This window comes from Xylocopa sonorina, chromosome 4 (genome assembly GCF_050948175.1).
Source record: "Xylocopa sonorina isolate GNS202 chromosome 4, iyXylSono1_principal, whole genome shotgun sequence".
Classification (NCBI taxonomy): Eukaryota; Metazoa; Arthropoda; class Insecta; order Hymenoptera; family Apidae; genus Xylocopa; species Xylocopa sonorina.
Window position 1 is genome coordinate 10,455,228 of NC_135196.1, and position 25,462 is coordinate 10,480,689.

Here is a 25,462-nt window from a genome sequence, read left to right on the forward strand (position 1 = left end):
CCCCGTTATTTTACAAGGATCAAACATTTCGCCTGCTTTTAGTTCAGCCGCAGACTCGTTGCACCGAAATTATCTTCAAAGCCAAGAAATTCCAGCGGCCCTCGCGCCGTTCGAAGGAAGAGTCTGCCGTTCTTCGTATTAATTATTGTTTAATCCGCATTGCTGCTCTCGCGTTTCAGCTTCTACGGCTCAGTGGTGTCTGGAAATATACATTTCGTTTTCTGGTTTACATCGTTTGAAGTGTGCAAGATATTCTAGTTAATATTGAAATTTTAAACGATAAAAATACGAATCAGCGATGCAGTAACGATGGCCTACACTCCACTATATATCGCAACATTCGTGGAGAGATTTTATATTCCGTCTGCGACAGATTCTACTTAGCTTCTACTTGCATTTTTTTCTCTCTCTCACGCTCGCAAACCGTCTTCCGCGAAAGCGATTATCCGTACGTTTACCTGTAATGGATGCGAGTGCACGAGATGCACTTTCTCCTTCGCACATCCACGGAAATAGACAAAAGTGTTCAGAGGAGTTACGATCTGCGACTAAGTCCACTTTGCAAATCTCGAAAAAATGGAAATTCGCTACGTTCCTTCGCGAGACACGAAAATGCGGACTCGCTGAAATTTTATTTACAGAGTTACATCTCTTCGCATTTGTTCGCAGATTTATTCACGTTTTGTAAACTCATTGATCAAATTTTGACATTACAGAGATTGAAATGGCTGATTTCATTTTATTTTATTTCGCAACGCGATCTTCTTTGGCTTTTATTCTGGAGATGGAACTTCGCTCAGTCCTCGAACGCATCTCGTACACCCGATACACACGCATAATGCGTTTATTTAACTTTAACGACCGCGCCCTCCTCGGAAAATCGTCTCTTCCGGATATTTAATTTATAGTCCGCGTAATAGCATCACCGTACCTCTCGTGGCCCGTTTCTTCTTTTATTCCAGAGGTAATTAATTAGCTCGTAAATCATCGGAGCTAATCAAACTCTGTCGAGGGTAAAGTTGCAATATCAGGTTCCCGTTCGCGTTTATTCGACGAGGCAGAGGCCTTCTTTCGCGATCGACCAATTTGAATTTCGTGCACTTACACCCAGACACGACCAGGAATATTCCTCGTGGCGGATTTAGAGAAGTTTCCATCCGATGCGACGAGGCTCGATCAATCGCGCAGCCGGAAATTACTTTTCGAATGGTCGAAACCAATTAAAAATATTCCCAACGTTATTTAACTCATTGCGACGAGGTAGTCGCGACGCGTGGCGTGGAAGCCGTGAAAAACTACGAACAAAGGCGTTACACGCTGGCAAATGTGTTTGGACATTCAAACAGCCGGAGATGCAATTTATCGCGCAGCGATGTGTGGCTTGGAAACGTTGTTATCGCGCTGAAAATGGTGTTAGCCCAACAGTTTGCTCCGTTTTATAGCAGAAATCTGATTTGAACTTTTAATCATTTCGGATTGATCGAGCAATTCGTTTTTAATTATTCATTTCGTTTCAGTACACAATAAACAATTAATCGAGACGTTAAGAAAATAGCATCACATTTTAGAGATGAACGGATCTATAAATATTTATTAGATATATTTGTACAAGTCTCTTGAAAAATGTCGTCGTCCATGAGTTCGTCGAGTGAAGTGAAATTCATTCATCTCTCGCTAACTTATCGCTCCACGCACAATTCTCGCGTTCAGAACACTCTCCGCAGCTTGAACCACAGAAACGATAGTCCGCTGTTCGACTGGTAGAGTTCAATTGGTACGTTGTACCGTTAAACGAACGGGAACATTAATTCGACTAATTGAAATTCGCGGATCCGAGGAGCGACGCGTTCGCCGCGAGCGTACCGCGCGCTTTCCGCTGCGCTTGTAATTGACGGCTAGGCGAGAAGAGAGAGGAGGAGGGGGAAAAAAATGAAAAACAAAATTTGCCTGCGAGACGAAGAGAAACGACGCCAATTAGTCCGCTCGTCGATAAATCAATGCCGACTTGGCCAGCTTCGGGCAGAAATTATTTTAAAACACCGGCCGCGCCAAGAAAAATGATCCTCGCCACGCTCTGGCTTTTATCAGGCTCTCCACCCGTTTGTGTTGGTATCTTCGACGTCAGCCAGCGGTGTGAATTGATCGCGAACCTGGCAGACGTTGAATTTCGCGATTGAATTATTCGGAAAAATCGAAGATCTGCCGTGGTGTTCTTTGCATTCGTCGAAGAGGAAAATGGAATTATCGGGACATGAAAATGTACATCGTCTGACGATTCGACCAGAAATTTTATCGTCTCCGTAGAAATGACTAAATCGTGTTAATTGTACGAACGGAATTAGTGTTCTGTCTAGGTCAGATAATGTGTTACTTAGCTAGCACGAGCTTGGACACGGTCATGGACTCTGACAAACTGCCCGCCATCCAATTTTTCGCCACCCCACTTACAGTCCTGGCCAAGACACCCATATGGCGTTCGAGCAATTCAAGCGTCGTGTACACCCTCGTTCAAAAGTACAGAGACATTTGTCTCGCTGTATTAAACACCTGAGGAACGTCGCGATGTCACGTTCAAGAATTTCGATTAGTACTGTGCACCCTAGATGTATACTTTGACAATTTGTTGAATAGTTGTTAGGATTTATTTTGAGAAACTGGAAATGGCACTACGTCTGTACAAGTAGATCTACTGTCTGTACTCTCCACTCTAGGCTCAGAGGTGTTTGCCTCTGACTAATACGGATGTGTTTTGGGCACGGTCCTCCGCAGCCACCCCTTTGAGATTGAATTAACCCACCACCTATTTAGCCCTGGGCACGGTGGCTTGTACTTTGCAGCCGATTGACCGTAGGGCCTTAGTATCACCTCGTGGTTTCTGTATCATAGTAGGTTAGTTATAATACCCACTGGCCGGGCCCTTCGTTAACCCTCCATTGTTCAGACTTCCATTCGAACTTCACAGCGTATCAAGTGCCCTGCGACTTGAGGGCATCCCTCTGTTGGTTTTGGTACCCATCGGTTACTGAAGCTCTGACGATGGGCTACTGACGATGTAACGCGAGACATGCACCAATACTCGATTTCAGAAATGGTATAATTAATTTACAATAGATGAACGCATCTGCGTTTGCAACAGTTTGGAACTAAATACGTTGTAATGGAATTCTTGATAAAATTGGAACGCATGTAACTTTGGAGAGGGTCTAATTTAAAAAAGGTACCTTTTTAGTTTGAGAAAGATTCGAACATAAATTGGAACGAATATTCAAAATGTCTCACGATTTCGCGCGAAGAACTGTATATACTACGATAATACACACGCATACATATTTGCTAATGGAGGGTTTTGAGAAGTATTCACCCGTTAAGGAATATTTACGGGCTTTCTACATAGAGGACACCCTGTATGCACGAACCACTTCGTTCGCATTGCACTTCCGGCAAAAGAGCAACAATGGTATCCGGAACAGCCGCCATTCTCGTCGCCTTTCATTCCTGCGAAAAAGCCTGGAATGCGATTACACCGTTCCCAAGAAAAGGATACCACTTTCGGTTCGTTTGACATTCCCACTTCGCGTTTGCCTTCTTTGAAGTATCAGAATAATGCTTCGTGTCGATTCTAAAATTCAAGTGTACAGTTCGAGACTTACTGTCTCACGTTTCGATCATTTTATACTGACAACCGTGTCGATCGCTCATAAATTTAACCCATCTGAGAAAAAATAAGTAGAAGCACTTGCAATTAGTCGTCCATGCCGTGAGTAGAAGTAACTTTTCTTGTTCGTGAGATAATCCTCGTGGATATATTGAGCTTTGGAAGCTCTCAAGGTTACGTCGAACTCCTACCAGCTAAAACCTCACGGTGGCCTTCCTCGCGCTCTGCAGCGGAGAACCGGAAACTCTGGCGAACGCTTCTGGTTCTCCACTTAAGTAGAAGTATCTGCGATTGATCAGCCGCGCTGGTAGATCGAGTTACTTCGCGCAAAGCTATTTGCCTGTACGAAATTTCTTTTCTTTTTTCTCACTCGCGAGACCTGTTACGTTCCCAAAGTAAATTAATTCCCACGGACGTTTCGTATTCGAAAGTTTCTGGTTCTCGAATCGTCTAACAAACAGCTGCAAGAATTGCAAACACGGCCGGCAAAATAAGATCCCGGCTGGCAATGAGATTATATCTTGGAACGCGGCATGATAAATGGACAATTTCGCGAGGGCGGTAGAATCCAATTGGACAAACTACGAAACCGAAGAAAAGCTTGAAACGTTATACCTCGCGGCTGGTGAGGCTGCGGGGCCGGAATTTAATCTTGGAAAAAAGCTGGCCACGGCTGTAAGCCGTGCGACATCGAACGAAACGCGAAAGAGAGGGGCTGCGACAGGATGTTTGTATAGAGAACGAAATTCGTTTTATTTTACGCAAGTTCGACCACTCTTTCCCTCTTCATTATCACGTTTTGTTAATTGATCGAAAATAGAGAGATGCTGGTGCAACTAATAATTTCTCGTTCTCGATATGCAAAATTATAATCGTTTAGTATAACATAAAGACACGCGTAGAATATTTGGAAATGTTTCTGTACGAATATAAACGTGACGGAGCACAATTCTTCGTATTGCCTCTAAGTCAATAAAAAGAGAACCGTATCGTTCGAAAGAGGAAGTATAATTGCAGCTAAAGTAACCGAACCATTGAAACGGCTCGATTAAACGCTGAAACGACTGGCAACTATAACCGCACCCGTGCGACACAATTATAAAGGATTACGACAAAATTGCAGTTCGCAATTACGTTTAATAAGGTTAAGCTGTTTCCAATTGCGGCAACCGCGGTTCAAGTTATAAGTGTACGACGGGGCGTTTCTAATAGAATCCCTAATGGCGATCTGCGATAATGGGGGCTGTCGTTGGAAGACAGATATTCGAACTCTTTTTGCTCGAACTTTGTAGGAATTTCTACAAATTTCTCGATTCGTAGAAAACTCTCCCCGTATCTTGTAAAAATTTATTACTAACAATTAAAAGTGTCCTCCCTCCATCAGTAAATAATTTAATTATATTCAATACATCTTTTTACTTTTCTTGACTAAAATTAATTGTTACTAAAGTCCAATACTCGCGTGTCAGTTGCTATTATTTCTCAACGCATTGGAAGGCTACCGTCGATCGTAAAATGTAAAATTGGGGTGGAATTTATGTCCCTCCGGTATGCGCGAGATAAATAATGGAGCCATTTTGTAATGCTGTTCAATATATCAGGAACCAATTTGTGGATTGCTTGGAGCAACCCACGAAACTCTAGAACCCGTTTCTTCGTTAGTAGTAACGTTACAACTAGTTCCCTTTTTGCGTGCACGAGCACCGCTTGTTCCGCGAAATAAATTTATAATCTGCTGAACCGTGGCTCCCGATGTTCGGTGATGTTCCCGTGAAAACATTTCTGCGTGCAGTTTACATGCTCGCGTTTCATTCCGGTTAACGTAAATAACTGTGCACGCCCCTGCCCTCGCCCCGCTCGTAACAGTGCTGCTCCTTGCTAATAAATTATCAAGCAATCTCGCGAAACCATTTTTCTAACGATTTCTCAGACTATCCGTACGGCACTGTTTCGTGAATTATTGAGATCTTGATCAAGAAAATCTCGCGAGGAGAATTGGGACTACCGAGCTCACCAATATCTTCGGATAAATGATATAGAAGTCCGAAGAACGTGCCAATCTCAAATAACCCAATTAAAAATTACACATTCCTCAACGATGACAGTAGTTAACAATGCAAAGTCAACTTTTATCGAAGAATACACCAAGAAGGCACGCGAATTTTTTTACAAACGATAGCTCAGGTGATAGCAGAAAGCGTCTCGATTATAACGCGCTTTGTTTCATCCCGATATCTCAAACGGTTTCAAAGATATAGGTGTTTAAAGATTGAGCGTCCTGGACGCGGCGAGGCCTCGAGCGCGCCGATTTATGAATGACGGTCAGCCATCTTTAAACCGCCGTGACCCACTTCTTTTCCTGGAATGCATAGTAAATAGTAAAGTACCGTTACGCTGTCACATGTAACTGACCAGCGCACAGCTGATCCGCTTGGGGTAGGTCAGTGAATGAACGTGCGAGCGAGACTTCCGAGTGCGTGACAAGGACGACAATAGGAAACTATTAGAAATTACCCCTGTCTTTACACGACGATATCTCGAGAACCGGAAGAGATATCGACGTGAAACAAAAACCGTTTTACAGAGGAAGGTTCCTCGTTTCCAACCACCTCAGTTTCATTGAAAAGTAATTGGAAACACAGAAATAGAGGCTCCTGAAAGTTTCATTAAATTTGATCCATATTAATGGTACGTTTAAAAATATATTAATTGCAAAAGCGTGTAGTTTTAAGCAAATATATTTTATAATAATTATGCTAGCTACTATTAACGTTGAATGAGAGAATAAGAAAGGTTATAGAACGTTTTGCTTGTCTGAGGTTGATTAGCAGATGTTAACGAACGTGCTCTAATTCAGAGAAAAATTGCGTGGAATTCAGTTTCTATTCCATCTTGTACGTCGGTCGGTTAGTTGTAGCAGAGTGTAGTGTTGTAGTTAGTATCAACTATTTCAACTTCGTTCGACCAGATTTCGGGTAACGCGACAAAGTTTTTTAATATACCATTTGGATCGCCACGAGTTCCGCGATAAAGGGAAGGTATTGCGTAGGAAAATCGTATCCTCTGATTTTTCAGATTCTAATTCAATCCCAGGAAAGCACCAGCCGGCTTTCACCGCGCCTCGTTCGAGCTGTTCCTCGCGAGGAACGCGTTAACGCGGCCCGACTCTTTTCTATGGATATTGCGCGATCCGTCAGCATATCGTACCGGAATTGATGTTGTTTCATTTCTGTTTAATTCCGTTGCCTTCAACCCCTGCCGGGGCTGGATTGAAAATTATTAGACGCGAGATTGCAGAGTTCTTTTATCTGTCCAGGCAGATTAGCTGGATGCGCAGTTCCGCGCTGATTCTTTCAACTTCAATTCGTTCCATAGTCGCAGCTCGTCCTCCACTCTTTTTTCTCTTCGTCGCAATATTTACGATCCTTCATAGAACTTTGTCACTTCGCGAGTAGAAAACGATACTGCCCTCGATTAAGCGGAAAGTGTTGCAGCGTTTATGCAGGAACACGTTTCATGTGAAATTATTACAATGTTCGTCTCTGAAGAAAAGATACATTTTACGCAACACTGTTCGAACTCTCGAGTTATCTCCTGATCGCCAGTTACCGTTTTATATGTGCAAAGTGCAATTGCAATCAACGATACCCGTTCATTTAATGATTTAGTAGCCTCGAACGTACTACACTTTCGTACGTTCGGTTTTCGGCCCAGCCGAATTCGTACGACCGCAAGTGAATCAGGAACGCAAAGCCGATTACGCGGTCAAGATAATTATTACCGCCGCTTGCGTAGATAATTATCGAACACCACGATATTATACTGCCGATCTAATGAACAGTCGTCGAAACGCGGCGAGCGCGTTAAGTATTCTAAGCGTAGGTACAATTCTGCGCCACGTTCATTTCATTCCATCGAAACAGCTGGAAATATCATAAACTCGTACTACTCGCTTTCAATTCTCGACACTTATCGCGCGCATATAAACATAATGATACGATCGTCGATCGTCTCGCCTCTATCTCTTCAATGATTAAAATAATCTCTGCCCATATCCTCGTACGTTTTGCTGCAGTTTAGGAAGAAATTTCAGTAAACACATCATCCAAGCAAGATATACAAAGCTTCTACAGAGCTAGACGAGAAACGACATTACTTATGGAACGATCTAATGAATCCTGGACATGCCTCTGCACTCGCTACCTCAGGGAGCCTAAGCAACGCTAAGTGCTAGTAATTAATCATCCTGTAACTGCAGGGACGTTACATTGTCTTGACTGTACAACTCTGCTGTCCTCGTGTCTGACGACGTGGCACAGTCTCACTGACAAGTTCTACCGCTTTCATCGTCTCTTCATTTCCCCTCCTTCCTTCTCTATCTTCCTTATTTTTCAAAGTACATTTCGCACGTTTTCGAGTATTTGGTGAAACATGCGTCCATCGTAGATGCCATGGATTCGTCACGCTAGTCGTGGATTTTTACGAGCAAAATTAGATTCACCTGCCTGGTTAGAGTCTGGTTTAATACACGGTTATACTACTAGCAACTACGATAACGTTTGTTACGTATAGTGGGTACAGTTCAGGGAACGTCTTACCCAGTATCCTCGCGAAGCTAAATTCCCCTCGTTCTCTCTCATAAAGGGCGGTAACTTCCGCGTTGACATTTTTCGCTTGCTCAGCCGGCACGTACGTCCAAGGATGAAAGCTTATCTTCTCCCGCGAAATATACTCTCCGCGGATCGATTTCGTCCCTCTAATTCGTTCGTTTTCTTTTCTGCTCCCTCGCGAGAGCGCGACGAGTTGGTCTCCATCCGAGTTTCCAACTGCGAAACTCGCAGAGGGACGATATTTACTTGAAACGGCCGACGATTTCGAGGTACGAAGGCTGGCCCTTCGGGGAAACGGGAGGCGCAAATGAAATTGCGCGAGATGCATAAATCGGACGTGGTACTCAGCGTTCCTGTAATCTTGCCAGGAACGCGACGGGGAAATAAAAGTGCTGCTGAGACGTGTCCGGCGGAAATACGTCCTGTTTTTCGAATTACGTTTAATATTCTATATACCCCGCTGTTTTGTCTCGTTACGGGCACTGGGTGTCGAATTAAATTTCATTTTCGTTAATCACGATACAAATCTGACGCGTGAACCGCGATCCTTACGTGTCTTCTTCTCTTTGTGGCATAGAAAACGTAATATCGAACTTTTGCAAAGTTTACCTCTGTATCCATCATCCTCGAGACTTGTTCGATTTCTGAATTACAAATTAGCGACAAGAATTTGTCGAAGCTCCGCGTGTTGAACGCGTCTCGGGAGAAGATGTTTCCTTAAGCCAGCTCTATACATGGCGCAGGACCTGCCAAGGGGTTCTAATTAAAGCAAACCTACCGGTTAATCCGCTACGGTCATCCGTACACACGTTCATCCGTTACTCTTGGAGATAAGCTTATGGTATGTTAATCATCTGCGAATTGGGTATACCAAATTCTGTTCAGAACGAAGTTTGGGTTCCCTCGGATCAGGAACTATATAATTCCTCCCCTACCATGCGAGGCTTTCCATTGTTCGCGTATCAGATTCGGTGGTAACCACGTTTTGACTGGCAATGGGATAATCGACGATCAGATTCCGTTAGTGTGCTCTTACGTGGCATTTGAAAAAGCAAACTGTGAATCTCGTTTCCGTTCCGTGTCGAGGACAATGCAACGGTGCACGTATAATACGTTCAATTGTGGCTAGTTTGCACGGTATTAATATCGAAGCCGTGGTGTACCGCGAGGCGGTTGATTTGTATTCGACCGTGAGTTCGGATCGCGGCAACTTTGACTAATTAATAGCGCGTCTAGAAATTGTAGAATGATTTCCACGGAAATTTCGCAACATTCAACGGCATTCATTCTTTGTCTAACAAAAATCGGCAACTTCTGCGTCAGGTTGTCGATTTACAAATCTGTTTCAAAGAGCATTGATTCGTCGCGGTTAGATTCGGCCTGCGATTGATCTCCTCTCCTCGTAGCTTCCTGCGCGGATCAAAGCGCGTGTTTTACGTTTATTTAAAGGAACAGCGTTCGCGTTGCGGGCGAAACGGAGAGTGTGATTGTTTTTACTGGACGTGGAGAATTAATTTAAAGGATTGGTCATGGAACAGTGAGGAATAGGAATGCTTTAGAGGAAGGATCGAGGGGCGGTCTTTTAAAATGGTTCACGCTCGAAGCAGCGGAAAAGTGTTTGTTTAAACATATGAAATAATAACACGGCACGCCACGATGCAATTCCGTTACTCCGACTCGTATATCTAGGTACACGAGTCCCCCATCCATTTGTTTGTTTGTTCGTTCAACGTGACCACACGTTGCACACGAACTCGTGTTTGATCGTCATTGTTTGCATTTATCCGAACGCACGTCGCACGCGCGTTATTAATTAATGTAATTAAAAAAGAGTCGAAGCCTCTCGTGCATTTCTAGCATTTCGTCGCGCGAGATATCTTCGTGATATCGTAGGATCGTGAAACCAGCGGCGAGTAGAGGATGCGATCGTTGCGATTAACATTTTCAATCGACAAGCTCTTCCGTTCAAATTTCACACTCGAGCATGCAAAAAAACTTGGAAACAGCAGCGCGATGACGCGTAAATTCAAAACACCGCTTGCCAGCTAAATTTCATCCTGCTCGGAACTTGTCTCGTTTATTAAAGATCCGGAAGCTCGTGAGCCGAGCGCGCGCACGACTTTCACAATCCATATCCCACTTTCGCCGCTTCCTCGGATACGAGGCCGCGTCGAAGCTTCTCTCGATCGATGCCGCTTCTGTTTTCAATTTCTACCCGGGAAAAGTTCTCGAGCGACGCGCGAACGCGAGCCACCCTTGTCGCGCCGGATGTGCCGCAAGAATTGCTGTTTCTCGCGGATTCGCGTCACTCCTGTTCGTCACTGCGTTTCGATGATTCGAACTGGCAGAGGTGCGAGTCAGTTTGGGGAAGCAGACGCAAAAATCAGGCCCACGGATTCACCTGAACGAGCAGCGGCTACGGAAAGCCGGATATCGGGAATACGATACTCTCATCGACGAAGTTCTCGAGGTGAATACACCCTTTGGAAAAGTTGTCTCGCTTCTGAGGGGTGCGCGTCGCGGAGATACGGGAAATGGAATGGCGCCGGACGTATCGAGGCGGGACGGATTTGAAAACGCGTTAACGAGATACCTTAAAGCGAATCGAACGGGAAAAGAGCTATTTTGTGGAAGTTCCTTCGAGAGGAAACTCGATGGCGCCGCTCGAACGCAGCGAATTCGAAGACTTCGCGCGGCAATTTCTGTAAAGAAATTCACCGCAACATGATTTTACTTCACGAATTCGTATTTACGGAATTTTTAGATGTAGTTGGAGTAACGCTTTTACCGTGTCTCTATTTTGCGCAAGATATATTCATCTATAAGATTGTATAAAAGGAACAGCTTACGTTTTGTTGGATCTATGGATTTGTGAAAAAGTAATGAAATTGAAAAACAGGGAATTTATTGCGTCATGTAGACGATAACTGTGTATCAAAGCAACGAAGGTACACGCATTCTAATTTCCCTTGCCGATAATAAAACAAGCACTGGAGTCAGCGAGTACCGTACGAGTTCTCCACATCGCATGCTATAAATCAAAGAGTGAAGAACGATTAACAAGCAATGAAAATAGATGTCGTCGCAAGGAAAAAAAGGATTCGAGCTGTAACGTGGCACAGCGAGGGAGAAAAGAAAGAGCCTCCTTCGTTGAGTGGTTTATTTTACAAAAGAGAGGTTCGTCGAGGTTTTCGCGTGTTTGGATTAGTCTGACACCGAAGCGACGACACCGATCTTGCTTTGAACTCGGACACCGCGAAGCCAGGCAAGAAAAAAAAAAAACAAAAAATAGGGGCGCAAAGTGAAACGCTGAGAGAAGAAATAGGAAAGTGGAAGAGTCTTCAGCGACCCGCGAAGGAGACGCCCGCGTCCACCAAAAAGTCAAAGAAAAGAGGGTAAACTGGAGGTGCCACCAGAACCGACGAAGGTAAAGCGTTCGCCTCTGCTTGGGGAAAGAGTGGCGAACGATGGGAAAAGGGAGAAAAATCCATCCATCGTCCCTCCTCTTCGTCCGTGGATCTCAAAATAATGAACGAATCCTGCGAGCCCTTGAAGCAGATACGAACTCTTCGCTTGACTTGAACTTTTTTCGTAATTCAAATTTTCGAGACCAAGGGGGTCTGTACATCGACCTCCGTGTTGGTTTTGTTTCGAACGCGCCAAGGCGCAGTTACCAGGGTGCATTTGTTACAGACGCGAGTTACCAGCGTCGAGTAATCTGTAAAATAAAGGGAAGTGCCCGTGGAAAAGTTGCGAAAAACTCCGCGGTAGCCGTGAACGAGGGAAAAGGGGCGAAGGGTGAGCCAGCTGCGTGGGTCGTGAGCGAGGGAGGCCAGGCTGAAAGACGGAATACGATCAGACGGGGGTGGCGAGATGAATGGGCGCGGAGAGCGCGAAGAAAACAAGTAAATGGTTAAACTTGGAGGGTGCGTCGGCGTGTGAATGCGGAGGAAATTACGGAGGCGTGAATGGTAGGAAGAGAGCGAACGGATGATAAGCAATACAGGGTGGTGTAAGGGGGTTAGACGCCTCGGGGATCCGCGAGTTTCCTTGGTCTGCGGTACAACGACGCCTCTGTACGGTGCAATGTCACGACTGACGCGAGGAAAACATGATTGCAACGAGTCCTGGGTGACCCAGAGAGCACTGATCTAAGGATATGCTAAAATTATCTATGTACTTGCGAAATGGAAAATCTTATCGAGGGTAGAAGAATGTGAAATATACCGAGAGACTGTTGGCTGCTTTGCATGGAACATGTTGCGAGTTAGTCTATGATGAACGAGTAACTTTTGTGCCTGATGTCCAGGATTTTAGTCGGATCGAAGCACGTTTCAGCGCGATGCGAAAATAGGGAAGTTTAAGTCGCCATTTTTGCCACTTCACTGGCCTCGAAATTGATAAAAAACAAATATAGAGCCTGGGGATGAGAGTGATCGGCAAGTTTTATGAGAACCAGGATTTTTGTTGGGATTGAAATACATTGTAGTCCAGGTGAAAATAGGAAAGTTTTCAGTCATTGTTTTAATGGTTCCAGTTGTTCGAGTTGTCTAGAACGTGTAGCCTCGAAAAATTGCCAATTTTCATCGAGACTTTTTGCAACCCACGTTCTCTTTCTCTCAGCGTGGAATTTTTAATTTCAATTTTAATTAACTAAATGAAAAGCAACGTTTATGGGGGGGGGGGGGGGACTCTGTGAAAATAAAACGAAAGCTCACCGTGCAGAGTAAACATTTTTCGATCCGAAACATTTTCACCGCAAAGGATAATTGTTAATTGGAAGCGTAACGCGGGATTTCGACACGTGCCCTCCGCTCCTGGATCCCGATTTTTCAATCGAATTTTTATGGATACCGTGCAACATCTACGACGGTCATTAATATTTCCCGGAATGGCAGCATTTGAACGCTGAGTTATGGTGGCGGTCATAAAAGGGAACTCAGCTTCGGGGATATCCGGTATGAAAAACTGGGATGGAACGTTTTACGATAATAAATGAAAGCTGTAAATTAAACGTTACGAGGGATGCCCTGAAATCTGGTTTTATTTCTGAACGGCGAGTAAAGTACGAGGCCATTCTCCCGAGTAGGAGTCAAGAATTCAAATGATCCTGGACGTTATATTACCTATTGTGCTGTCCAGAATTTCATTGTTCAAACCGCCGTTGTCGCCTGTGGCCTCTGTGAACCTGTCCTGCGCCAAGAATTAAAACACACTCGCACTGTGCGCATCTATAAACTCATTGCCATTGTAAAGAAGCGCGCAATAATTCTGACTTCAGACACTGGTCTTACCAGAACAAACGCAGTCGTCCGATTGGCTGACTCTATTCAACGTCATTATTTTTATCATCGCACAGAGGCAATCATACATTTGTATCTGTACTATACCAGGATCGTTGAGGAATATCGCACGCATTTACATTTCGCGCTATATAAAATCCAACGTTCGAACCATCATCGAAATGTGCACCCCTATTTCGTTCGTCATACTTTTCTCGCGTCTTCGTCCCCAACAATCTCCATCAATCTGTTGACACGCGCTGTAATATATCCAGATACTCGAGAATTTGTTCGTTACAGCACTTGTTCCTTTCCAACGACGAACAATTCGAAATGCAACAAAGCAATATAGCAAGACTGCCTCTCGAGGATTACTCTTAGTTTCATTAGTTCGATTCTCTTGGCTGCGGATGGAGAAAACGGACAGGGAGCCACGTGAGAACGCTATCGCCTTTATTTTTCATTCCCGCCGTTTCCGGTCTCTGTTTCGCCAGCCGGCGATCAATACGAAGCCAGAATCCAGCTTTGACACGAATTAACGCTTCCGTGGAATGTCAATGGGTTCGTATTTAATTGACGTACCGTCGCGAACAGCACGACGGCGGAGTGCAGTAATAAGGGTGCAACTTCATTATCATTTCTGGCTATTCACGATCGATGACAAAGCTCTGATGATTTCATAGGCGCGATTATTATATCGTGTCATTCGGTTATTATTTCTGGCCGTTTACGTACGGTGACAGTTACGAAAGCTTTAATGACGGCGCACGCGGAACTATTATTAATGTATAACTTCATTATTGTTTCTGAGTATTTATGGCCAATCGCAAAGCTTTGGTGATTATGTAGGCGTAATTGTATTGCCCTGCATTCACAGTAATAATATTAATAAATGTTGGATTATATCATATACATATACTGACTGTATAGTTGAACGTGTAAAGCTCGTTGCATAAATATTAAACCATTAGTAACTAACAATTAACCGTGCATCATACAGGACGTCTCTAAAGTGATCACTTAGTTTGATGAAATAGTGGAAATCTATATAATTGTTGCGTCGATCTAATTTTACATCTCTTGCTGTACAATACCCAAGTATTTTCAATTTTTATTGTCGTGTATATTTCGAATTGCAACGGAGATTGAAAAGATTTCTGTAAAATTTCGCATCACCATCGCAAATCTCCTCCCGTGTTTGTGCACAGATGTCGTGCATAAAATCTCGATTTTTTTTCATTGGTTAAACGATACTGCGCGTACACTGTGCTGCTCGAATCAAAGTGTTCGATTCTTGTTGTAAAATTTCAATTTAAATATCGCGTGCCTTCTTTCTCTGCTATTTGTATGCTTCAGTTTTGTAGCTGGGAATAGAAGAGGCCATTATGCAGATACCACAAAGTTTGACTTCGATATCCGTTCGATATCCTTCGATAACTTTATTAATTAGTTAACTTAAAATTCTCAAACGAGAGTAACGTTTTTTCATAAATTCGAAATAAAGCTACGAACGAAATTGGATCATAACGTTATACTACAAAAGACTAGTCACGCTGGTAAAAAATTCAACTTTGCACAATTCGAGCGATTGCTTTGTTCCGAACACGGTGAAACATTCTCTCGATCTTTAATTAGAAACGAACAATGAAGTTGAATTTTTTCACATCCCCTGAAAAGTAATTTTTTGACAGATGCGGCATTGTTCTTCCGAGCCAGGAAATATGTACGTGAATTCAGATACAATTTCTCTGAACTACATTTCTATACTTTTAATTTCCACCTTTGAATTGTTGAATAATGCTTTCACGTTAATAAGATTTAACATTAACTATTTCTAATAAAAACTGTCATTTCTAATAATTAATACGATAAACAATTCAGTAGAGAAATAACAAAAATTTCTCCATAGCCAAGAATAGTAACTCCTTCAAAAAAAAGAACTAAAAAATGGGATATCTATCCTCGAATACCTTCGTTTTCCACCAGCCACGCTGCAAACCACTCCTGACATCCTACGCGGCAACCTTGCTAATTATTACCTCATCCATCAAACCGAGAAATTCAACGCCCGAAATCGATCTCTTCGTGCGGTTATACGATATTCGACGACACTTTGTACGCGTTATTCGAGCGATAGCCGTCGAACGGATACTAATCGACAGCTCTTAATGGCTGGCTACCCTTCTTTCCTCGTTGGCAGCCTCTGAAAATAAAAAAAAAAGGCAAGACCAAAATAACAACGAGAACGAAAGAAGGAAAGAAAACGCTTGTTCTTCGATTTTTCAGGCGTGATCGCTGGGAGTGGCGGTGGAGGAAGGGATCGGTACAGCGATGGTTCCGCTTCCGCGTTGAGCTACGGGGGTGAGAAGCTTCGCGAGGACAAGCAGGCTAGGGTGCTCGACAGCAAGTCTCGAATCAGGAGGGAGAAAGAGGAGGACACGAAGAGCGCGGACAACGTTTCCAGGAGCGCGCTGCCCTCCAGGCAGAGTCTTCTAGAGCTGGTCAGCAGTAAATGCATGAGCCGCCACACGCCCACGCATCATTACTATCATCAACAACAGCAGGTTCGTTTTAATCTAATTATTACGTCCATCGATGAGACTAAGCTCGACGGAAGCGCGAAAGGGGGTTGAAAGCACATAATTTCATTATTTTCATCGGCCTCCTTCAGATTTTCACGCGCAACAGTTCGTTCGTTCGGTTGAAAGAATTACGACGGAAACATTTTGCTCGGATAAACGGTTGATCCGCGACGGTGTGCCCAGCAAACGGTATCCGTGATTTACTTCACATTATGAGAGCCATTTATGCACATGCCACCAAATCGCACCGCCTCGCGAGGACACGTAACAATCGCAGCTGCGTTCGAACAGTGCGAATTTGTAACGTGACACGGGACCAGCGGTTCATCCGTTAAAATGTCGATAAAACGTGTAAATTATTTACAAATTTTACGGACCTCGATACTTATCCTTCCCCGATTTACCAATCCACACATGCACGTGGCCGTACGTAACCGACGCAGCTCTCCAAAATTCTAAGAGCAATTTAGGGGATGAAGCATCGATGAAAGAATACTTGCACTGAATTATAAATCATTGTTCCATTCCATTGCCGAGTTACAATAAATTTGATCTCTAGGAAGTTCAAATAGTTCCGTACACACAGGCACGTACCACGTAATAAGAATTACGAAGCACGTAACAATAATCCCTCGCTACGAATTTTTCAATCGACCCGCCTCATCTCCCCCGCGTCGTATCGTTCCAACTATCGGTCCCATATAAACGGTATCGCCTCTCGAACTTGGAATGGACACCTGCGACGGGAATTTATCGGCTCGCAAAAACTGTTGGACGCTCGGTGCAGGTGTATTCAGTGCCGCAGCGATACTTCAGCTCGTCCCGCGACTCGCTCCAGGCTGCTTACGTGAACCGTGGCGCGAGCGAGCTCGACCTAAGCCGGAAGCCGAAGAGGAGGGACCAGCTCAGGGGTAGATTCAAGCTACCCTACACGGTCACGCTGACGCCTTCGCGCGACCAGTCGCACCTGCACACGCCAGCGTCCGTCAATCATCTTAACAACGCCAGCTGCAACGGCACGGAAACGTGAGTACACTCGTATCGATCCTCGATATTTATTTGACAAGTGCTCGGACACTTTAACCTGTTCGCTGTCGATCAAGATCGTACTCGCGTTAAGGCAAGGTTTCGTCGATTGCGAGCTTGTATCGTTGCGAATTTGAAATGCGTTAATTCTGTTGCATCGAGAAGCGAAAAGCAATAGCTTGGAACAGAAATGGAAATACGTGTATATTGAATACTCGTGTATTGAGGGACTTATGAGTGTATTCATTTTGAATGGAACAAAGTTTTAAGTTATTTGTGTGGAGAAATGGTTAGTTTAGGGGATCCTTTAATTTCGATATCGTGGAACGAAGGAAATATTAATATAGTTGTATCAGTATTCTCCTGAATGAAACGCGGTGCAATTGATATTGAAATGAAGCGATGTTTTGATATCGGATATCTGCAAATATGACGGATAATCCAAAGATCCGCGATCCGGAGTAATATGTATATAACTTCCGAGCAAACGCATTCACCTTCCGGTATCCGCATCGCGAGCTCAAATAAACCGTAAAATAAGTATTACCGACTCTTCGCGCCACCACCTGAGCTCCACACTTTTTCACTTCCGTCGATGGGGTCTTGCGTGAAAAATTTTATACGCTACTGATCCGTCGCAGTTACGTCGAAGGAAAAGTTTAATGGGAAAATCAATGAGAAACGGCGATATCAAGCACACTCGCTTACTGTTAAATTATTGCTCCGCCTGTGTTTGCGTTCGGTTCGCAACATCGATCAGAATCAATTGCGAATATCCCCGCACGGCTACGAACACAGCGAATAATTCGACGCAACGAAATAAACTCGATCCTCCGTCGTTCCGGCTAAGGCAAATTCGTTTCGATCGCGCGTTTCATCCGGCTTCAGCGTCTCCGATAGGAGGCACTGAATTTTGTGAAAAAAAAATTGCGATTTATTCGCCGCGATTCTGCTCCAGAATGACAAACGTCCGGTAAAATGGAACCTCGCATTGCTTCTTTCATTTTTAAATTCAATATCGTTCCGTAGGCTCGTTTATTTAAAACTATAGAAACTGGAGCCACGCTATACGCAAAAGAATTGATTAATGCAAGAGGGTAGACGAGAAACGAGACTTTCCGTCTACGAGACGGAATAGAAGAATTTTTGCAATTAGCGATAACAATACTTATATATCGTACGAGATTACTATCGTTTCTTATGAGTCGCATCGTTATTTTCCTGCAGCAGGTACACGGTGCAACAGCAGCAACAGCAACGCGGCAGCCGAGGCTATCCTGGACAAGCGGGGACGAAGGGTTTTCGTACGGGTGCTCCTAATTGGTCCTTCATATTCGATCCCGCGGGCCGTCTCTGTTACTATTGGTCGATGGTAGTGTCCCTTGCCTTTCTCTACAACTTCTGGGTCATCATCTACAGGTTCGCCTTCCAAGAAATAAACGGTTAGTCTGGTTCCCCATAACTCGATTGCGAACTCTGTCAAACACTTGCGACGCGAATCACTTTTCTCGCTACTTCTCCTCTCGTTCTCGACGAAATACTCGCGGCGCGTGTAAAATGTCCGCTTTCCGGATACCAGAATCGCACGATCGTCTGTATAAACGAGCAGTTGGCATTTTGTCGTGACATCTGAGGCCAGCAGGTACGTGTGTTTCATAATAACTTAACGATGCCCCGTTTTGTGTTGCGCAGGAGAAACGCGTTGGGTCTGGTTCTGTTTGGACTACTTCTCCGATTTTTTATACGTACTGGACATAGTATTTCACATCCGAACAGGATACCTAGAGGACGGCGTCTTGCAAACGGACGCGACGAAGCTACGGAATCACTATACAAACAGCACTACGTTTTACATGGACATCCTATGCCTGCTGCCCCTCGACTTTTTATACTTATCTATAGGATTCAACAGTATACTTCGAAGTTTTAGACTCGTAAAGATATACCGGTGAGTGGTGATCGTCGCGAACGATATTCCGTTTACAAATCGTTTAGCGATAACCATTGAAGATCTAAGGGATGATTCTGGAACCCGAACTAACGAGGTACCAAAATTTCTACGGTTACTGGTATTCGTTAATTGGCCATGGAATTTAATCTAGACGCCAGAGAGAGAGCCCGAATGCATAAATTTCACGTGCGTCCCCTCCGCATAAATTAATGTTACTCGATAAACGTCAACAATTAACCATAACAAATGACTCATTACCATTGCACATTTCCCGCTACGTACTTATGACGTACCCTTCGGATACTTCGTTTGCATATTTTCTCGTATTTCAAGCGCATGAATATGCGCAGTCTATTTATTAGTCGCTGATAAATACGCGGTTGATCAATCGTCGGTTATTATCAATGGCGTCGCGCGACGAAACCACCCCCCCGTTGCGAGTACGTTCCCGTGCAGACGCGTACACGTACCATGACCCAAGGGGCGCGTAAACGAACCCATAGACCGGTAATCCAACTCCATTCGCGCGATATCATGTTTTGTGGATTTTGTGGATAACCGTGCGAGGCTGTAGGAGCCTGGCGAACGTTCGCGGCGATGGGCACCAATCGACGGTCCCTCGCGTACGGTTCCAGCAATCATCGCTTGGTCACGCGCTGTCTCTCGCGATTATCAGTCGATGTAGCCGTGGTTATCGCGATAGATAGGCCATAGATCGTTGCCCGTTTAAGGCGCAGCGACCTATCGCGATTACCAGTCTGAAAGATTGGAGTGCCTCGACGGCGGCTGGACTTCGCTACTTCGAACAATACCTGGAGTAATGGCGGAGTAGCTGGATACTCCCTGGGATTCAATATCTGGGTGTTGTTCTTTCCACGGAGTGCGAAGTGGCTGAGTGTTAACGAGAACGCCAGTGTGACCGGGTGGTGGGTGTTGACCCGGCTCTGGTATAGCCAAGAGGACCAGGGTGGGTCGTTCAAGGTAGCGCGCACACGTTTGCCGTGCATTTGCGTTCAGACCTCGTGGATACCAGGTATCATCGGGTTTGAGAAGGTTTGGACATCTGAAGCGCATGGAAAGAGGATGGTTTTGATGGAATAGTCTACAGTGATGACTAGTATCAGCTTCATTTCTTTATTCTTCCAATGGGGTGTGAATATAATTGATTGTGGAAGGCAAAGTGGTTGAATGGTGACTTTGTTCACTCCTATATCGAAATTCAAGTCAAAGCCTCAAAGTTCCACAAATTAAATTGATACAGAGTTTATTAAAGCAAGGAGAAAGGTAGAAGACGAGGTAATAAAGAGACTACATAGTTCCGTTTAACGCGACACGCGGTCGCCGAACGAAAATTCCGCGGCAGCGATTGCGAACAAATTCTTAGCGCGATATTTTAATGGGAATTTCGAAACGATAGACGAAATTTCCCTGGTAATACTAGCGTAATCTGATGCAACTCCTTTCGTTCCATTGTTGTACAGGTTCTGGGCGTTCATGGACAGGACCGAGCGGCACACCAACTATCCGAATTTATTCCGCTCCACCTCCTTGATACATTATTTACTGGTGATCTTTCACTGGAACGGGTGCCTCTATCACATTATTTATAAGAACAACGGCTTCGGCAGTAAGAACTGGGTGTTCAGCGACTCGGAGACCGCGGACGTTGTGAAACAATATTTGCAGAGCTACTATTGGTGCACGCTGGCGCTCACCACCATCGGCGATCTGCCCAGGTAATTTCATTTTCTAGTTCACGTGCCCTCGTGTTAGTGTCCTTTCTCCGCGCGATACGGAAATGAAAACTTCTGAAAGAGTCGTAGATCTCGGAAGGAATAGAGAACTTCTCTTAGAACGATAAATGAAATTAATAATTCTGTGATAGACCAGGAAAAGAAGAATACAAAGATTGATGAACGATTTACCTAATTTATTTCAACTATTTACAGTACACGGTTGTACACAAGTACGAGACAGTCGAACAAATATACAAACTCTAATCGAGAAAATACACCTCTCCGTGCGCTCTCTTTGATTCCCAGGCCAAGAAGCAAGGGCGAGTATTTGTTCGTGATAGCTCAGCTGCTATTTGGTCTGCTGCTGTTCGCCACGGTACTAGGACACGTGGCCAATATCGTAACTTCCGTCAGCGCTGCCAGGAAGGAGTTTCAGGGTGAGTGAAAAGCAAATCCAATTATTTCTCCTGCACTCGATCGTTCCCGATCGGTGGAAAACGTAGTCCACCGACTGCCACGATTCCGGCCGTGATTGTTTCGTTTAGACGAACGTTCGTCGCGCGCGGCTAATCGGAAGCGTCGAGCAAAAGTCCGCTGGGCAACTTGGCCCGGATGATAAAGCAACGGAACAGCGAAAATACCTAGCAATTATTGGAGAAGACAGTCTCGCCTTCGTTTCGTAAAAAATTAGGCAATAACAGGAGAGAAATTGCCAGCATCCCTTACGATACTCATTAAAATTGCAAAGAGCGATTCTCGATTCTGTTCGCGCGTCGAAAGCCAACGACCGCCAAATGCTCTCAGACATTTTGCCAGCTGGCAATTAGAATTTCAATTAAAACTGATAACGAGCTCCGTGGAAAGTTCGCATTCGACGAGCTACGGATAGTTTTATATTCAATTACCATTGCTGGTAAACGGGACGCGTGATTTAGACGCGACATTATACAAACTTGCCTCGAGAAACGAGAAAGATTTCTCGACAGAGGCAAACGCTTATTAATAGAAGAAGCTCGAAGAAATAAGGAAACTCTCGTTAACTTCCTTCGCGATAATTCAACTATTCGACGAGGGGGTTCTGTCGATCGTACGGAATACGGCTGACGAGAGACCTAAATTTCATTGTCGCAAAGCAACGCGTGTTAACGTCTTCGACGATCCACGGTAGCGAGATTACGGGAAAACTGCAATGCCACGGTTCGAGTGGCGCGGCGAGATCAGCGGCACGTAGAGTTCGCGTAATACCTCGCGCAGCTGATGTTTCCTTCTACCGCGTTGGGTTTTCCGCATCGCGAGCACGGCTAAATATTTATCGAGTACACCAGTTATTCAGCTCCTAACGCAAGATTGAAGATCGGTTATCCTACCGTTGCGTCGATTCAGCGATACAACTTGCTGAGTTCTCGAAAAGCGCCACGACTGAGGGGAGGCTGGGATCTCCACATCGGAGTTTGTACAGGATGAATAACCGTCTCGATTATTCGCACGCATCCGAAATTACGGCTGAATGTGTCTTGAATAAAATGGAAGAGGACACGCGCATCGAATAATCGTGACACGACGAAGAGAAATAAAACCTGGAGAGATCCATTTAATATATACATGGATCGAGGGGGCACTTTTGTCTAGCCCTGTTCGTTCAATGTACGTATAATGCAGGAACGATACGCTGAGGGATCGTAACGTTAGCTACGATAAATTAATCGCTCACACTAGGAGTTATACGCCTGAATTAATTACGCTTTAATCCTGCCGTAATCCTACTTCGGGGAAGTGGCGACCACTGTGGTGGTGGAGGCTTCCCCTTGATCAGCGATGGCTCGCCGCTGTTGCATCGTTGCGGGGCGATACGTCGTCGAGTGGTTCGCAACATCTATTCCCGTTCACGCCTGCTTATTAAGTTCTAACGTTTCACTTGCACCGCGTGAAACACTTTACGCGAGTAGATCGACATGAAAAACGCGCACCACCCTCCTCCACCCTCTTAATACAACCGATAGAGCGTCGTCGACGGACGAAGATGAGCGAGGTTTTACGCAACAGCGTCGCTGAGCGATCCGCGGCCATAATCATTACGAGATACAGATTGCCCGACTTTTTTCCCCTCTTCCGTGATAAGAACTCATTAAGCAGCGTTCTAGCCAGGCGGGTGGAAAACACGAAAACAACGGGCTGCGCCCTTCGCCTCGCTCAGAGGATCATTTATATAACCCCGCGAAAACTTTGAAACGATGGATCGAGGGACGAACAACGAGGGACCAGTCGGTCGATATTTAATGACAAATTTCGGAAATTACTCGGATATCGAAAATCCCTTGGCTTCATTAATTTCGTTCCGTGGGAGAACGAACTGATTTCATTCTACCTCCCTTCTTCGTTATTCTCGTTTATTGTTTCAGGATAAAGCTTTCATAGGGGATAGAAGAGGTTGATTTATTATCGAGCGAAACTGTGGAATAATATTTCGTAGCTTCGTTTTCATTTTTCTATGAATTTAGTTGCGATTAGTTACTAGGAATAATATGGAAGACAATGGCGTGCGCTCCAAAGGGGGAATTTTCTCGAAGAGGAAGGGCAGTTTTCTAGTAAAGAGCTCGTTAGAGGGAAAGGTATTTGTTATAGAGGAGCTAACCCGCAAAAAGTATTTTATAGGAAAAGAGATAGTCTCCGGAAGAATATTTCCTCGAGGAATAAAACTTTTTAAGGGGGAAAGGTTTCGGTCGAGTTGGACATCCTTCCTACAAGAACGTTTTCGAAGATCTATTATTCTATGGAACGGAAACTTTCTATTCTCGATAAACGCATTCATTCTTCTAAATATATCATTCCTTCAAGAAAAAATTGAGCCAAGTGCCGCACGAGTACCACGTTAAGAATATTAAAAATAATTGGAAGACGAGAATGGAAGCAACTATCCAGTTCTAATAGAATCATATTTCACCCGCAATTTTACTGTACAAAATACTTTTTCGATACAGCTGAAACACTCTCGCGATTAATCCTTGAACCAACAACGAACAACCCCAGCCACCATGCTCTCGAGTCCCCTCACCTTGCGCAAGAGTTCTGGAATCGTGACGCGACGGGGTCCCAACTTTCCCGCGTATCGGTTCGATGAACAAACACTACACCAGCCAAGAGCGAATCCGATTTTGTAATACAATCATTGTCTAACTTGGAGAGGTAAACGGCTGCTTCCAAAGTGTGCCTACCAGGGTTCGCACCTATCATCTATCTTAGCCCCAGCGATATATCTTCCGCGTCCTTCTTCCCCTGACACCCTATCTCCTTTGTTCGGATGGAAAGATCCTATGGGGCGGCTATTAACAGCCAAATGGTACGAGTGGAACCGAAAACCGACAGAGGAGGATGATCATCACCGTCCTCTGTGTCTCTGGCCCCTGTTATGGCAAAGCTTAGCGCGCGCAGACAGCCGCCACGACTCTGGTACCTCGTGTGACATTAACACAAGCGCAGGGTATGCTGGAGGAAGCGGCCTCGTTTCTCATTGGCTGGCTGCGTTTCTGTTAACGTCACACGAACCGCCAGAACGGCTGGGAATACCTGTACGCGTACCTGCGACACACACCATCGCGCCGTTTTCCCCATTGTCTTCTTGGAAAAGTTGGCCCGCGCAGACGGGGATTGTCCGTGTCAGCGTTCAACTTTCTATCTCGGTTCCTTATTCGTGACTTTCATTCTCCGAGGAGGCATCATTTTCTTACTCGCGCGGCTCCTCTTCCTCCACTTTTATTTCCAAGCGTCGGACGTAAACGAAGGGTAACGACAATCGAGCGGTGCACCCATGGTCCGCGCTTTGTACTTCACGCCTGGTGCATCGTATTTCATGCATCGTGCCTCGCGGTTGATTACTCGTGCCTCGTGCCTAATGCCTCACGGTCCACGCCTCGCGCCTCACGATTCACGCGTCATATTTCACGCTCTATGCCTCGTCCTCCACGCTTCACGCTTCACGCACAGAACACTGACTGAACGTCGCGAGAGCCTGACACCCCCTGGACAGCGACGGAAATTTGATAAATCGTTAATCGAACGTCACTTAGTTCGACAAAAATTTGGATTTTTTAAAAATATTATTCTCGTTTGCAATCCCTCGTCTTTCTGTCTCTGTTCCTCGCGAGTGACGTCGAGAATTATTTGAAACTCGGCTAGGGCCAACGGTTTTATTTATAACGAGTCACGGGACAGTGGAGAAGTTAATATTGTAAACGCAATTTCGGGGAACCTCGAGGAGGGACGCGAAATAGTTGGCGGCGATCTCGTAATGGCTGGATTCCCGTTCTTAGGCTGCACAATTTCCTTTGGGGAATTGGACTGCCTCTTGTCGGGGCGACGTTGATGGGATATAAAATTTCATTTGGTACCAGCCCGCTTAAATCCACCCGTAACTCTCAATGCCAGTGGCTTTACTTTCGATAAGTCCTTTCATCTCTTTAATTGCTATTATCGTTATGCAGTCGACGTGAAACACGGCGACGTCTGTGTAATCATATTTAATGAAAACTGAAGACTATCAGCGATGCTGTGACGCATGATGTTCGTGTTATAAGTTATGGAAAAATTTGTTAAAATTAATTTACTCGTCTGAGGTTATTATAA

At 44.7% G+C, this 25,462-nt stretch overlaps 1 protein-coding gene across 1 annotated transcript in view; it reads left to right on the forward strand.

Moving 5' to 3' along the window:
* LOC143423164 (uncharacterized) overlaps window positions 1-25,462 on the forward strand; it is an 84,380-nt gene that overhangs the window by 22,385 nt on the left and 36,533 nt on the right. The window contains exons 3-8 of the mRNA XM_076894287.1: window positions 15,834-16,111; window positions 16,917-17,155; window positions 18,383-18,597; window positions 18,848-19,103; window positions 20,588-20,842; window positions 21,149-21,279. Of these exons, the coding sequence (XP_076750402.1) occupies window positions 15,834-16,111; window positions 16,917-17,155; window positions 18,383-18,597; window positions 18,848-19,103; window positions 20,588-20,842; window positions 21,149-21,279 (1,374 nt within the window). The remainder of the gene's footprint in view (window positions 1-15,833; window positions 16,112-16,916; window positions 17,156-18,382; window positions 18,598-18,847; window positions 19,104-20,587; window positions 20,843-21,148; window positions 21,280-25,462) is intronic.